Source organism: Poeciliopsis prolifica, unplaced genomic scaffold, assembly GCF_027474105.1.
Source record: "Poeciliopsis prolifica strain line A6 unplaced genomic scaffold, Auburn_PproV2 SCAFFOLD026, whole genome shotgun sequence".
NCBI classification, from domain to species: Eukaryota; Metazoa; Chordata; class Actinopteri; order Cyprinodontiformes; family Poeciliidae; genus Poeciliopsis; species Poeciliopsis prolifica.
In genome coordinates, this window is record NW_026562401.1 from 461,313 (window position 1) to 477,274 (window position 15,962).

A 15,962-nucleotide genomic window follows, 5' to 3' on the forward strand; every position below is an offset into this window, starting at 1 on the left:
TTTCTTTGGTAATACGGTTGTGGGGGTGGCGGTGAAGGTTTGACGGGGGGGTTGAAAGGGTTTTCGCTGTGGCAGTTTCAGCAGTCTCTCTCCTCTGGGAAGAGAGCAGGTTTTTCTGACATCAATGGGCTGCCAGGAGGGATGGCGGGTGATGCGGGGTAGCAAGAGCCATAGACTGCAGACGTCTCTTTTAAATGACTGCGCTCCATTCTGCTCTGCAGCAGCTCTGTATCCTGCAGCAGGCCGCCTTACACCTGCAGCCACAGCGGGTTTGACTCCCACATTTATTACCTCTGAGATGCCCTCTACATGCACGCCCACGTACATGAAACCAACAAGATTGCCTTTGACTCTGCCAGAAAGGTCAAAATACACAGGCATCATGTTTGCATAGCACTGGGCATCTTTCTGACACTCTCAGATAATGAGTCTTGTTCACAATTGACAAACGGCTGGTTTTGTGTTTTTTGGCTGTTTACGTTTCAGAATGGACACCTACACGTGTCGAAAAGGTTAAAGAATGAAGCGATGAGTTTCAAAACTCTTTGAAAATGTCTGTCCTAAAGGATCATTAGTTCCACCCCAGCTGTTCATGTGATTCAAACTATGTGAGAAATCACAGGCTTCATAATGAGCTTATGAATACAATCTTGTGTTAGTGCTGAGCTGGGACTGGAAAGTGTGCATCCTTTTTGAAAGCCAAGCCTCTGATGAGTTTCCCATAGACTCCTCCATCAAGGCGACGATTGCTCCCAAGCCCCCCCCCCCCCCCCCCCCCCCCACGTACCCCTCCCTTCTCCAATCGGTCAACCGTGGCCAGATCCCATCAAGCTCTGCATCAAATCAAAACACTATAAACCCTTTATGAAGACCTGCCTTATGAAAGAGGGGAAGGAATTTACAAAAAAATAAAGCCAAACTGAAATTGCTGGTTGTAATATTGGTATCATGACTGACTAATTCAAGATAAATCACCGCAGGAAATGAATAGCGAGGGGAAGAGAGAGAAATGTCAATAAAGTCCCCATTCCATGGGCTTACAAAGAGATGTTTTCAAGACATATCCATTGGTGTAACATAACTCCTGTGTGTTTTTGCCTTTCTGTGGAGCTTAGATAGGGGATTACTGCTATAGGCAGATCAAGTGGCAGTGAGTAATCCATGACAATAACAACCTCTGCTGAAACCCCCTACCTCCTCCTCCCTCTGCTGCTAAAACTTACCCCGCACGGTGCCACATATCACATACCTGACACATCCTGTGTCTCGGTTTGTACCATTAGCCTTAGCATTTAATCCTATTAATGAACAACTCTCTCTCTCATCATGTTGCGTGCCTATACAGATACCTCCTGCAAATGTTCAAAACAGTTTTTTGATGTGCTCTGGTTTTAGACTGAATTACTCATTCTGCCGGATATTACAGAAATATGCATATGTTTGTGATTGAGTGTGTGCGTGCGTGTGCTGTATGAGCTTATTATCACAGCTGCTTCGAGGTTAGAGGACATTTTAGGAACTGGGGCTATGGCAAGGTTTCGGTGGTAGCTAATGAGTTTAGCTCTTGAAGAGTATATAATGAGCCTTCATTTTCTGATTCCCTGTTATGAATAATGGAGCAACTTATAAATCGGGGCACAACCAACATGAAGCACAGCGACTTTTTTCATCCTTGTTCTTAAAAAGTTCTGACAGCTACCAAAGATATATTCTCATCAGAGGTTGATGAGTTTTGCACTGATGTGATGGTGTGCATATTAGAGTGCTCGACTGATGTTAAAGCGTCAGTTTCTGCCTTCATAACTACCAGGGGACGTCATGCCTAATAGTGAAATGGGACACTTAAGAGGCTCCTTTTAATTCTATCTTGAACATTTAATTAGCATAGACAGGACCCTCCACTTATTGGTATTCCTGGTAACGTCTAAAAATAAAATATGTTATGGCAGTACAAGCTCATCCAGAAAAACGAACATACCCCCCATACACACACATACATGTATATACAAAGAAAAAAAGATGGGTTGTAAAAGGATGGTGGAGCATTCTTCCTCAAGATATATTTCAGCGTTTCTCAATGGTTGTGTTATTTCCCAGGCCTTAGCTTTAATGGAAACCTCTGTGATAATCTAGAGAAGAAACCACAAAACAGGAAACAGGACTTTGGGCCAAATAGTAAGATTGTCTGAAGATAAATGCTTCACTGTATGCACCATTCTCTGGTACTGTTAAAGAAGATATATTTCTCTGCTATAGGCAAAGTGGGGTTATATAGGATGATAGCAGCCAAAAAGACCAAACAGAGTGAGACTAAAGATTTTATTAAGACATATCTTGTATTGTTCTTTAATTGTCAGTATTTGATTATATTGTTCCAATAAAATATTAATGTATCTTATGGGAGAACCATGTGAGGACAGCAGATTTACAAGTGAATGAGCACAAACCATGTTTGAGTGTGAGTGTGTGCGTGTTTGTCATATATTTTTAGCTTTGGCCACAAGAGTCCAAATGGGAGGTAGATTTTCCAAAAAGGGAATTTAACAGTTATGTAATACAGTCAAAACAAGTTACATTTGGTTGAATGAAGAAATGATCGGGGGACTGTGTGAAGATCTGATTTTCATCCTACACGTTTGCTCAACATCTTTCCTCTGAATCGTTAAGGAGAAGGGGGAAGAAAGCCAGGAAAGAAGGGATAAGGTATAAAAGGAACTTTGTTTCAGCTGTTTTTATTGCCACAGATCACACACCTGAGACCTACAATCCATGCATATGTGTAAGCAGGAGTGTGTGTTTTTATGCAAAATAAAAATACACTCTAATATGCACCAGAGCTGATGTGTGAATGTGTGTGAATGTGCTTTCCCCCCAACAGATAAAACTGATGAGTGCAGTGTGTCTGCTGTTAAGAACTCAGATCTCCATTATTTTCCGTCCTATTCAGCACAATCAGCTTTTTAGAGACTCCTTATCTCCTCGGCCAGCATCATTCGGAGAATCATGTTAGTATCACATGTTAGACCGTGCACACACTTAACGCAGAGCAAGATGAAAATCTGCATATTTCCTTCACCTGTGTCAGCTTGCTGGGTAGCTGCGCAAATCTGCATGCACTGTAGATTTTAGTTTATCTCTGGGTGTTTGTGCAGCAAGAAGCAAAGAAAGCAATGTGAATGAAGGAGAAGGATAGGTGGGAAGAGCTGCTTATGCATTTTAATGTGCATCTGCTAATCTGGTTCTTTTCTGCTTTATCCATCCATCCGTCTGTATTTGTCTAATAATTCAGATTCTGCTGCTCACTGTTTGTCTTCTGAACTGCAGGAACAAGTCCTTGCATAATCTATTTTGTGTTTTTCATATGTACCTTGATGAAAGCGAGAGATAAAGAGGACAAGGGAATGTTGAAGAAAAATAAATGACTGGCATGTAGACTAAGAAGGGGCTATAGGGGTTAATTAGAGAAACTGCATGTTTGTTTTTTATGAATAGCTCTGGGTGCATGTCTGAAAAAAGTGAATACATTTTTAAAAATGATTTATTTATGTTATTTATGTATGTTTTTTCCCTTTCACCATTCAACAAATACACCAATCGGGTAGTTCAACAGCCATTGGACCTTGTGGTTACATTGCAGTGACAACATGGGGAATGCATATGTTGAATAGATGTAAAGTGAAAGGAAACCGGTATGTTTTTTTTTTTCATTTAGCATTTTGACAAGTTCAGCTAGTATGGAAAGTATGTGTGTCAACTCCTTTTTGTAGATCTTGACTAGAGGCTAAAGTATTTGCTCATTTTCAAAGTAAGTCTGTCCAGTTGTTTGAAAGACATTGAACCTTTCAATGTCTTTCAAAAAAAGTTTCCTTCCATTATGGCTCAGGTCGAGCTATTTTGCACAGAAATGTCACAATTTCAATCTCTGTACTTGTTGAGTTGGCAGATCGATGTCTCAAAAGTTGGTAATTGAAGTGAAATGTGGGTCTCTAAACAATAAAATAAGGAGGTTAAAATTGGTAAATGAAAAATTTTCAGATTTTAATTTTGAAAAAAAAAAACCCACATGATTTTCCTCTGCTTTATGATAATAGACTGCTCTGTGTTAGTCCATTGCACAAAATATCACTAAAGTACATCAAAGTTTGTGGTTTTACATGGAAAAATACTGCATGAAAAAGTTCAAGGCGTATAAACACTTTCGCAAGACGCGTATATGCAGGGATTTGTGTGAATGTGTAACTTTCTCCTGACCATGCTGATCTGATCTCATGGTGTGCCCCAATGTACGTGATGGATGGCAAGATGCAAGTTCCAAGTCCAAGACAGAATACACCTTCCTCCTCACTTCTGCAGTTTTGCTGCAGTGGTCAAGAAGGATTGCATTTAGGGGAGCGAAGTGAGCTGGGGGATGATGAAGTGAACAAGAGATACAAGGGACAGGATGGTGTTTCAGGGAGGGAGGTAGAAATTAGAAACCTGCCTGGCTCATTTGTGAACATATCATTATTCTTATTTTTAGGATTTGTTGGGCTGCCAGATGCTCCTCAAGCACAACAAGTGATGCGCCCATGTGAATTGTGTTGCTGTGAGTAGATTGAGAGTGCAGCGGCTGTCAATAGATGCATGGCCTAGTCAACTTCTCAGGGAGGAGGCGGAGGATGGGGGGAGAAAACAAACAAATGCATCTCATTATTGCGGCATGCGCCTCTCCAGTGCTCTGGGTAACCCATCACAGTCCACACAGATTCAATTGCTTCTTTTAAATCAGTTTGAAGCTGCAGCCACATCTCATCTGTCTCAATAGCAGACCAGAGCATGTGTGCGACTCTGGACACTGCAACAGCTCCTCCTAGTGGTGTAGGATAGATTGTATTTGGTGAAAAAAAGGTGGAAAGGAGCTGTTTGTTTAATGGCTGGCTGATTTTCCCAGATTTATATTAAACGTTGTAAGAGTGCGGAGCAATGTCATCTTATGCTGACTTTTCTCTCTTGACATATCATATTATTTCCCTCTTCACCTATTTTTCCTATGCATACCAACTCTCGGCTTTGTTTCTCAGCTCAGACAGCCTCTGCACTTGATCTCTGATGAAAGAAAAAAAACCTTTACTGCAACCATGCACTCCATGGCTCACCCACTCTCTGAAAGTTGGCACAATAGGCGGACATTTTCTCTGTAGTTTGTGCGTGACATAACACAGTTCTTTTGGTGGGAGCTGATAGATCTGAAGAATCTCTTTGATAATTAGGCTGATGGCAGATTTCTCAATTCACTGCCAAACGATTCTTGGTCCCTTGTGGTAAAAGCTATGTTGTTGTTCTCTTTCCTAGTCATGGTCATATAAAAGAACTGACATGTTGAATAGGAGATACGTGAAGACTGCTGTGGTTAATCCAGAAAGGACGAGAGAGAGAAATTTGTTTTCTGTATAGTGTATTAGTGAATCGTCTTGCTCACAAATGGAAATCAAACATAATACTACATCAAACCTCCCCATTGCATATCACTCAAAATTTTAACAGCATTGCAATCTTTTCACCTTCAAAATTTGCTATAAACTGTTTGAATATCAATCATATAAACCATTGCGTTGTAGCTCTGTATGTGTGCTTAGAGTTCACTTGAGGGAAGTTTTGTTCAAGATGAATTGGCATGTTAGTTTTCCATTCAGGTGCATTTAGTTCATTTACTGTAAAGAAAAAAAGACAGAAAACATAAAGTTAGCACTTGAAGTAACAGAGAATAATGCAAACTGGAGAGTAGTAGCAAAAGAAAGTAGATGAGTATGGATAAGGGATCTGTTTGTTGCCCCACAGCCAAACCCAAGAGCAGCACACCAGCAGAGATAGCTCAGGGTAAACTAACACCTTAGGGTGAGGAATTTCTCCATTAAATGTAATGTTTTGGTAGGGATGAAGATGCAGTTTTGTAAAACTCCTTTCTCAGGTGGATGATGAACAGGAATCTGAGACGTTCAAAACTGATTTTTACATCTCCAAAGCTTTACCCCTGACCTGCCTGGTTGCGTGTTCCTTTGTTTTCATTAGGCTGATAGTTCGCTGATGTTCCTTGTAGAGCAGTTGGATTTACAGATCAACTCCCTGATTAGGCAATTTTTAAATTGGTTTGACTTGATTTTTTTTTTGGGCCATCAGAGAAACAAAGGGATAGAATGCAAGCGCACGCCATACTTTTGTCATTATTTCAGTTAAAAAATGATATGTTTCATTTGCATCCACTTCACAATTATTCACCACTTTGTGTTGATCTATCAAAGCATTGTAATATTGACCTTGAAGTTAATATGAAAACAAATTGTTTCATGTCTGCAGTTCCCCCATCGAAGCCATATTTTGCCACGGATGTGACAACACCCTGGGTGGCTGGAAAGAAGTACAAGGTTGAGTGTGTGGCCCCTGATGCAAAGCCTGGAGCTGATATCACTCTGTATAAAGGTGAGAGCCTTTCTAGCTTTCCAGCTGATTTCAATCTGACAACAGCTTAGAAAAGAAGGGTTGCAGCCCTTTTAAAATGTTCTGCATTCAGGATCTTCTATAGGCCGTGACCTGAATGTTCAAGCGTGAACACATTTCGGAGGATGGAATTCAGTTTCAGCAATAAGTTCTGAGTTTTTTATATTTCTGGAATAGGAAACGAGACTCTGTGTGGGAGGACATAGCCTGAGAATTTGAATTTCCAATTTCCTCCTGACTTTACAATTACTCTTTCAGTGTATATCACAAGTTTCTAGTTGCTCACTTTAACTAATGAGAGGCTACACTGCATGGGGCTAAAACTATGCAAGCCTCTCCTTTTGTTTTAGATGAAATGAGGTCAAAAGGTATTTCATTCATATGCATCCTGAGCTATTCATAATCGAGCAATGGCTGTTTTTAATTCAGACACATTGAAACAAAGATGGTAGGATTCCTTATTTGCACATTCACTACTCAAGTGAGAGCAACACTGATGCGTCTGACTCATGTGAACACATCTACAGACTCGTCTTATTTGTGCATCTCCTCCCCACTGTGTCTTTTCTAGATGGAGTCGATGTGACAGGTGAAACGTCTTTTACCACATCTGGCTCAAAGGATAAGCTTCTGAACACGCACACTGAAGTAACGTATGTGTTCCACCGCCTGCCAGACTCACTCTCCTCAACCAGCCCGCTCAATCTCCCCCCAGCCTGCCTGGGCTCCTTGTTTTCCTTGTTTTCAAAGTGTTCTTATTTTCTCCATCTGTCTTTGCGAATACAATGAATCTCAGCGCGTAGACAAGTCAACTGTTACTTGCCACCGCTCGACTGAATTAGCTCCTGTCAAATGTACGAAATTACATTGCAGCAGCGAGACAGAGCCGAACCTCGCTGGTTCACCAGGTGCCTATACATTAAACAGGGGCATAGATTGCTTTAATCCTGTGCGTCTCCTCAGTGTCAGAGATAATAACCTCTTGTCATATTCTGAGATAACATTTGCACTGAGGAGCTGTGCTATTGTCTAGCCCTCCAGAGTTGGAGCCAAGGTCTTAAGCAATATTGATGTTCTTTCTTTATAATCACAGTGAGCATGCAGAGCAGCAGGCCTTGTGGGATTTGAACAGATGTCACTGTACTGTAGTTTTATTTAAAATACATAAACTGAAACCCAAACAAGACAAGAATAAAACTTATTGTGAAGATTTCTCTCTGCATTACACTGCACATTTTTTGATTTATTGACACAGAGACTCAAAAGCAAAATGTTATTTTCTCCCCCTAAAAAAACAAAAAAAAAGACAGACAAGTTCTCAAGCTCTCATTTGCGTCTAAGGATTCTCTACCTACAAGCCTTCATTACCTTAAAATGGTTTGCATAATGCTGACTTTATGGATTCATAGACACACCAAGTTGTCAATAAGTTATTGCATTTGACCTGCTTTGACTAGCAGGCTGGCTGCTGTACACTATTGGTCACTAACTCGCCAGCCGTAATCTGGGACTCCACCCAAATAGTCTTTTTTGAGTAAAATTTTAATTAAGCAATTTAATTCTGACAAGCACAGTTTTGTATCATATGGTTTAGGTCATTTAGACTACAAAGCTTTCCCCTCGTTCCTTTTCAGTTTGTTTTATTTCAAGAATAGAAGTAAAGTCAAATACACAGTAATACCATAGATGAGCTGGAAATTGCCATTGCTTACCTTTAAATGAGAGAAATTGGCATGGAAAATTAACTTCAAGGCCAAAAGAAGTAATAAATGTTTTGGAGGACATTAAGGGTATATGAAGACCCTTGCTCTATACTTTCCTATTTTCTTTTCTGTGATTGTCAGATTCATAATTCTCAAACTGTGAAAAAGCACCAGAATAAATGTGAATATTTGGTGGGTAAATAGAAAGAATTTAACTGTGATGTAGAGCAAGTGGAGATTTTTGTATGAATGCTGTCGCAGTGAGCCGGCCCTTCAGTCAAAATGTCAGAAACCATCTAAATTCTGGGGACACGATGAAAGGATGTGTGCTATAAAACAGTTCCCCTATTCTCAGCAGTAGGTAGGGGGCACCAGCTCTGCATTGACTGCACATGAAAAGCAATGGAGGACTTGTTCAGGTCACAACTGACAGTTACGTTCTATATTTTGATCCGTTCATTTTGCACCTTTCTTTTCTGACGACACCTTGTGCACTTCCAAATATGTTACACGTTAGCTAGTTTGTCAACAGTAAAACTTCTGGTACCAACTGAAGTGGACGATGGTGAACAAGTCCTATTGTCTTAACCTGCTCCTGGAAATGACATTGAACTCAAACTAACCATTTAATAGTTTCAATCTGAAAATCAGTGGGCTCTGCCAACTAATTTACTCATTGGACAGTGTATAGCAGACTCCTGGTGTTTGAAAGAATTAAGAAACAGAGTTGCATGGAAACAGCTAAAATCTGAAAATGTTTGAGACCCCCCCTCCATGATTACTTATACCTTCCTATTTTAAAAGTTCAGACAACAAATGTACCTCTCTTGGATGTACAGCCAAGAAGCACTAAGAAAAATAAATGGTCCTTGGCAAATGGCTGCAAATGGCAACCAAAAGAGAAATTTGTTTGTTAACTCAGTGGATATAAACGCAACTTGACTTCAAAATGAGCTGGCTGGCCTATATAATTCTTTCAGTTTGCTTTTCCAATTAAAACTATAAATTTTTGTTTTCTAAGTAAAACCAAAATCCATAGCCACATTTTTGAAGAGCTTACAGTATTTGCATGAATACAACCACAGTTACTCATGTTGTTCCAACAAGAAGGAACGCTCTTCTTTTCTCGTTTTTGTGCGAGAAAACATACTTGCACAAAAACATACTAAGAAAGTATGTTTGCTTGTATGTTTTAACAGGTTTCAGTGTTTGGAAAAAGTGGTATTTATAAAATTTTGAGATTCCTCAGTTCAGATCATTCAATAGTGGTTAAATCCCAAATAGAAAAAAGTATGATGGCTAACTCTTCCACTCATATATAACGTCTGATTTTGATTTATTGTGTTAACATAGTGTTTGGAAAGAGAGTTCATAAACAAAAGTAGTCAGAAATAAGAAAAAGTCAGGGCTGCTGCTTGGAGAGCAATTTGTTATTTCCGTTATTGATTTGTCACTGGTTTGGAAAATTGAAACGGGAAGGTGTTTTCTATATTGGTTCAACACCTCACAATATTTCACTTTTAAGAAGATGTAGTAAGCGTATGTTTAAAGCGACAAATTAAATTGGTCTTATTTTCTGTGTATTTGGATGATCAGTTTTCAAATGAAGCACATTTGACTGACGCAAAGAGAACATGACTTATTTTTTGGATAACCTAAGCAAGGCACTCAACTCTCACTTGCTTTAGTTTGAAGTAACTGCCTTTCCAGAGTTCAGTTCACTGTTATTTACACATTATTCCAGTAAAAGCAAGTAGGTAATGGTAGTTTTGGATCAAGTTCAATTTCCCCTTCCATAATTTGTTCCTCCATTTAATATTTTTGCATCATCCTAAATAAGTTTCATTTTATCAAAAAATATATCTTGGGGCTGCACAATGACATCACTTTTGCCTTGTAACAAGAAGGTACAGGGTTTCAGTCCCGGCCTTGGTTTTTCTGCATGGAGTTTGTATATTCCCCCTGGGTATCCCGTTGAATCCCATCTCTTGCCCATTGACTGCTTGAGATGGGAACCAGCAACCAGTGGCCTTGCAAGAAAAAGGTTGTTAGATAATGGATGGGTGGAAGTTATATTTTGTATGTAAACAAACCATTTCATCTCTTTGAAACTAATCAGAACATACCATTGATTTAAATAATCTTATAATTCAAGTAGACATGAAATGTACCCAAGATGGGTGAAAATCGATGCATGGCTGGAATTTAACATCTCCCAGACAGCTTCTTTTTGTACCATAAAAACTATAAGTATATGTCCAAAATGTAAATGTATGAAATGGCAAAAGAGACAAATTTTTGGCATGAGTAATGTGATACAGTTTTCCTGCAGATTTGGGCTAGAAATTGTCAAATTTATCACAAGTACACCTCAGAGTCTCAAAAAGTACATCTCTCAAGTTAGCAGATTATGCAGCTTACTGATCTAGAGTGAGAGATTGTTTAAAGCCTCAAGAAACCTTCAGGTGTTTAGAGTTAATTTAAGAGTTGGCAGATTTTTATATAGATTCTCATTTTTTTGATAAACTGAAATTTTAATTTTTCAGCAGCTGTAAACTAAATTTAATCAATTAAAAAAAAGAAAAAAACTAAATAACTGAAATCCATAACTGTGTGAAAGAAATCTGTAAAATATAGTGTCATTTTCAATTGCATTACAAAAATAAACAAAATTGTCAAGGACTTTCCTACACCCCTGCAGGTCTCCAGTGTTTATCCATATCAACTAAAGAGAACTATGAGCACTGTCATTCATTTAAACATGTCATTTATTTTCTGTTTTGTGTTACCTCTGAAAGAGTCACTGCTCTGAGATCTGACAATGGGAGAGAGTTGACATGTCACGCCAACAATGAAGCCGTTTTCCAGCCGGTGGTGACCACAGTGACCATGAATGTGTATTGTGAGTGTCTCTGCTTCTTTTCTCAAAGCATACACTCATGCAGCTACAGGCACACGCAGGAGTCCAGGTGCCCTCGGGGAGACCCACGAGGCAGCCTGTCATGTGCACTCAGCCTATGCTAGTGGTCTGAGAAGAAACATTCGACTTGAAGGCAAAGTCAACACCTGTTTTAAAAAAGACGAAAACGGAAAAAAAAATAAATAAATAAATCCCCCCTGTGGACCCAATTAATGATCGGTAGGGTCACAGTAAAATCAGTTTTTTTCTTTCACTAGTACAGAGGAAAACAGAGCAGTGTGCAATTACATTTTCATTAAGTCTGATGTATCATGTTTGACACAGCTTTTGGCCCATTGTTAACCCAAAATACACCAAACGATTATTAGACCAGCCCAGATGGATTGTACAAGCAAGGCTTCTAGTGATTTTTTTAATAGCATTATAATAACTAATAGGCTAATGGAAGCCAGGGCTACCTCACATATAATAAGAAATCCAGCCTTAACTAGCCCGGCAACGTTTGTGTTCATCAGCTCAAATTAAATTTAGAATGCACAGAGGCAGAAAGTGCCTTTTTCCTTGTACTGATTTCACAAACCATTTGACAGCATGGAAATAGAACTGCTGAACCGCACAAAGGTTAGCTGGGACAAATGCTGTCATTTTCCCGTATTGTTGTTTAATTTCCTTTTTGCTTTTGTTTGGCATTGCAACTGTGGGAGCCTTTGTTTCTTAATGCATGAACCTGCGTGACATGGCAGCTATTGTTTACCACAGTGGAGTTTATATTTTATACTGCTGATCAGTTAAAGTTAAGATGTTTTTCCTCTGTCTTCAAGTCAGACACACCCTCCAGTCCAACATCTTCAAAGCTGACTGAACACCCTGATTAACTTCAGTCCAATCTCAACCCCTTTGTAGACAAAATCTGTGCTACTACAAACCTACTCTCCCTTCCTTTCCATAAATAATATGCTCGTTCTGCGGTAAAGTGCTAATATTGCAGAACTTGGGACCTCTGCTGCGATATTACTCAGTGTGCCAGCCCATCAATGCCAGCGCAGTGGCCATTTTCTGCCAGCCAGATTGTCAGCAAGGTGGCAATTTTTCATGCTGGCCCAGAGTCCACAGGCTGCTCCCTGAAACTGATTGCAGCAATAACAAAAGCCCATCCTCTTTTAATTTATTTTACTGCAAATATTTTATTCAAGCTCAGCTATAATTTATTCATATTTCACGTTGTCTTATTACTGTTTGAACATCTGTTATTTTTCTTTATGGTCTCACTGTTCCCCTTAATTCTTAATGCTTTTATCAGATCTGGATTTCTCTTACACATATCCATGTTGAATGGGACCGATTTATTAACTTTGTCTCAACACACAGGGATACTCTGTTCATTATTTCATGGCATATAGTAATTAAATGTTTATTTATATGACACATCTCCCTGGAAAAAGTGCTGAACAGAAACTTAGAAAAAAAGTACAACAAGGTTTTGAGATGTGTAGATGTGGTGACCCAATTGCATGCAAAAGCATGCAACTTAAAGTAAAACACAAAGTGACACCTGGTGGAATTGTGTTTCTGCTGAGTTCATCATATAGTCTACTTCCATTCATTGGCCCTAAGAACAGTGGTAATGGAGGAGCATTGTTGTGTTGAGGCACTGAAGCAGAAATGTTGGAGCTTCTTAATGAGACAGAAGCATTTTTTTCTTTTAAGTTATTTTTATTTGGCTACGCTACCATAGCATAGCCAAGTATATTTATATATAAAACTTTATATAAATATAACATTTTCATAAAATAGTCATAAAATATGACTAAATATAAAACTTTCATATAATTAAAATAGGAATCAAATTGGTCTTCATTCAGTGAAGTTAGTCACAGTCACTATTGTATAATGAATAATTTTTGAGTATTGAATAATTTTACTACAGTAAGGACAGCGATACTTTGCAATACTTCAGTAAATGTAATAAGTATACAGTATTGTAAAACTTCTAGATGCAATTTTTCCCCCCTAAAACTTACTTAAATAAAAGTAACTGAGTAAATATATCTAGTTACTATTTACCTTTGTATAACAGCAACATAAAGATGTTTAGATAGATTTTTTTCTCTCTTTAATGTAAATTCAGAGAAGAGTAAAGTATGAAAAAGCTAAGATCCTAGAACTGAAACTGTTGGGGCCTCAAATGCCACTTATTATTTGTATTGAGTGACAGCAAATACTAAATGTATTCAGTATATTTTGATGCTTTGCTTCAGATTCAAATTTCTCTGAGCTATTGCTATTTTTGTCTCTCCCTCTTCTGACAGATCCTCCTGAGCCTCCATATATTATTGGTTTGGACGGAGACGTGGTTAAAGCAGGGAGTTTGCTCGTGTTGGAGTGTGTATCCCATGGTGGAAACCCCCTGGGCACTCTCCAATGGACTAAGGTAAATCCTCTTAGCCATCTGCGAAATGAAGCTTTAAAAAAATCACTCTGGCTAAATGAGTCATTTTATTTCACAAACCCTTCCAGCTCTAGAGTACCTTATTTTCCCACCTAAGCTGTGAGTTTCTGTAACCTTTTGACTTTACTTCTGATTAAAGTTCTCCTCATCTAGCCTATCATTTCATATAGAGTGTCTATGAGATGTTGAAAGTGCCGGACACACAATTTATGACTTAACTCTGCTCGCAGTGGCATGGTTGTTCATGTTATTTGAGGCCACACTTTTCAGATATTATCATTTTGTCTTACATAAATGAATTACTGGCCCAATCACATCGATAAAGACCCAGATCAGCTGATTGTTAAGCTGTGCACATAAAAATAATTATATTCTAGCTCTTTATTATTATTATTATTTTTTTTGATGTGCAACCTTTAGGGTTTAAATAATGCACTCAAAAGGTGTAAACCAATGGCCACACAAGAACGTTATTTATTTTTAATCCAAACAAAAAGTTAAATTCATATCAAAAGCTGATATTATGTAAACACTGCTGATTTCTGCAGCACCGACAAAAATCGGCAGCTTCAGACAGAGAAGCTGCTTACAGACGTGCTAAGTCATCGTCATTCTGCCCCAAAATTAAACACATGTTCCTGCCGTTGCTTGTGATTAAACTCATAATTCCACTTCTCTGTACCGAGCAGCTCTCTGAGAGCAGATGGCATGTCCGCAGTCCACAGCAAAGATATAAAGTTGTTTGGAGTTTGCAGAGGTACATCTCAACTTAATCAACAAATATGGTCAGCTGTCAGTCAAATTACTTTGTTCTCTGTTCGGTGTGGCTAGTGCTACCACTGACGTAGGTAGGAAAATCTGAGAACAGCCATGCAGAGCGGCACCGGATCCACTAAGAAAAATGAGTCTGACTGGGGCAGACGGGACCAAAACTTTTTGAGACGCTCTACTGGAAAAGCACCATTACAGACAGACTATGTTTACTATTTAGGTAACTTATGAAAGGACTGGAGTTTGCTGTGATTAATTTGATTAAGGAGCATTAGATTAAAGGCTCTGAGTATGACTTTAAGCCACACTTTTCAGACATTAAAAGAAATTTGAATACCACATGTTGTTTTTTCACACTGTTCACAAAACGTGTTGAATTTTACAGATTTTTCACATAAAAGCTCGTTGGTGTTTGAGGAGATAACATAAAAAGAGAATAAACAGTTTAAGTGATCTGAAAGCTTTTGCTAGTCTCCATAATCAGACACGCTGCCACCTCTTTTTCCCCTCATGTTCATCCATCTTACAGGAAGGTGAAGTTCTCTCGACAACCTGGGGAGAGGAAGTCGTGGGCCAGACGTCCAGAAATATCCTCAGACTAAAGATCACCCCTGCTGACAACCAGGCAGAGCTGAGCTGTGAAAGTGCCAATATTGTCTCCCTGTCTCCTCTGTCCATCACCCGCAAAATAACAGTGTTCTGTGAGTGAAAGCAGAAGGCACACAATACCCTTTTCAGGTCTTACTTCTAATGGTTTATTAAAGATTAAAGAAAAAAGTAACAAAAATCTGGAAGTTCCGGCTATAAAGAAAAGAGATGAAAAGAGAAGTCTAATGTTAATATCGTTAATGAAACTAATGGCTATGGTAGCTGAAGCCAATATTTCTTACTGCCTCCAGACTAGCGTTACTTCATGGTTCTTTTGGAGCTGTTGCATTAATTCAGTTCATCTGCTTAACTGCACATTCCTGAGGCTCTACAGATTATACTAGGAGCAATTGTAACAACCATAGTTAATAGATTACACTTTTATTGGAATATAAAATGTTTACTTCAGCAACTATTAAACAAATATGGAGTTATTATCCATACGTCTTGCTGCATTTCACCTGATTTTAATCTTAAGTTCTTTCTAAATGATGCGATATCTTATGTAAAACTTTATTTAAAAAATATGTTGTGTATGCCGTGTCAGTGCGGGTGAAGAGTTGTATCAGTGAGCCTGCCTTTGCCCCCCCAACATGCTCTGAAGTCAACATTCCTTCAAGACATGCATTCAGGGATGCTGAAAATGAACTGCAGACTGTTTGGGTGTGCTCAAGGCTGCGACAGAAGCTGTAGGGCACAGAGTAAGATTCCCTGCTAGTTAAATATATATTTATATTTATATATGCGTGTGTATGTGATTTTGTGTTTATATTTCTTAATATTTATATTTCTTAATTTATGTTTATATATATATATATATATATATATATATATATATATATATATATATATATATATATATATATATATATAAAGAGAGAGAGAGAGAGAGAGAGAGAGAGAGAGAGAGAGAGAGAAAAGAGAGAAAGAGCGAAAGAGAGGAAGCACAGTAATGTGGAATATGGGATGTGCACAGATGTGACAACAAACTGACACA

General features: G+C 38.6%; 1 protein-coding gene across 1 annotated transcript in view; it reads left to right on the forward strand.

The window, feature by feature from the left end:
* nphs1 (NPHS1 adhesion molecule, nephrin) overlaps positions 1-15,962 on the forward strand; it is a 51,128-nt gene that overhangs the window by 15,517 nt on the left and 19,649 nt on the right. The window contains exons 5-9 of the mRNA XM_055047901.1: positions 6,334-6,456; positions 7,046-7,127; positions 10,976-11,079; positions 13,407-13,528; positions 14,847-15,018. Of these exons, the coding sequence (XP_054903876.1) occupies positions 6,334-6,456; positions 7,046-7,127; positions 10,976-11,079; positions 13,407-13,528; positions 14,847-15,018 (603 nt within the window). The remainder of the gene's footprint in view (positions 1-6,333; positions 6,457-7,045; positions 7,128-10,975; positions 11,080-13,406; positions 13,529-14,846; positions 15,019-15,962) is intronic.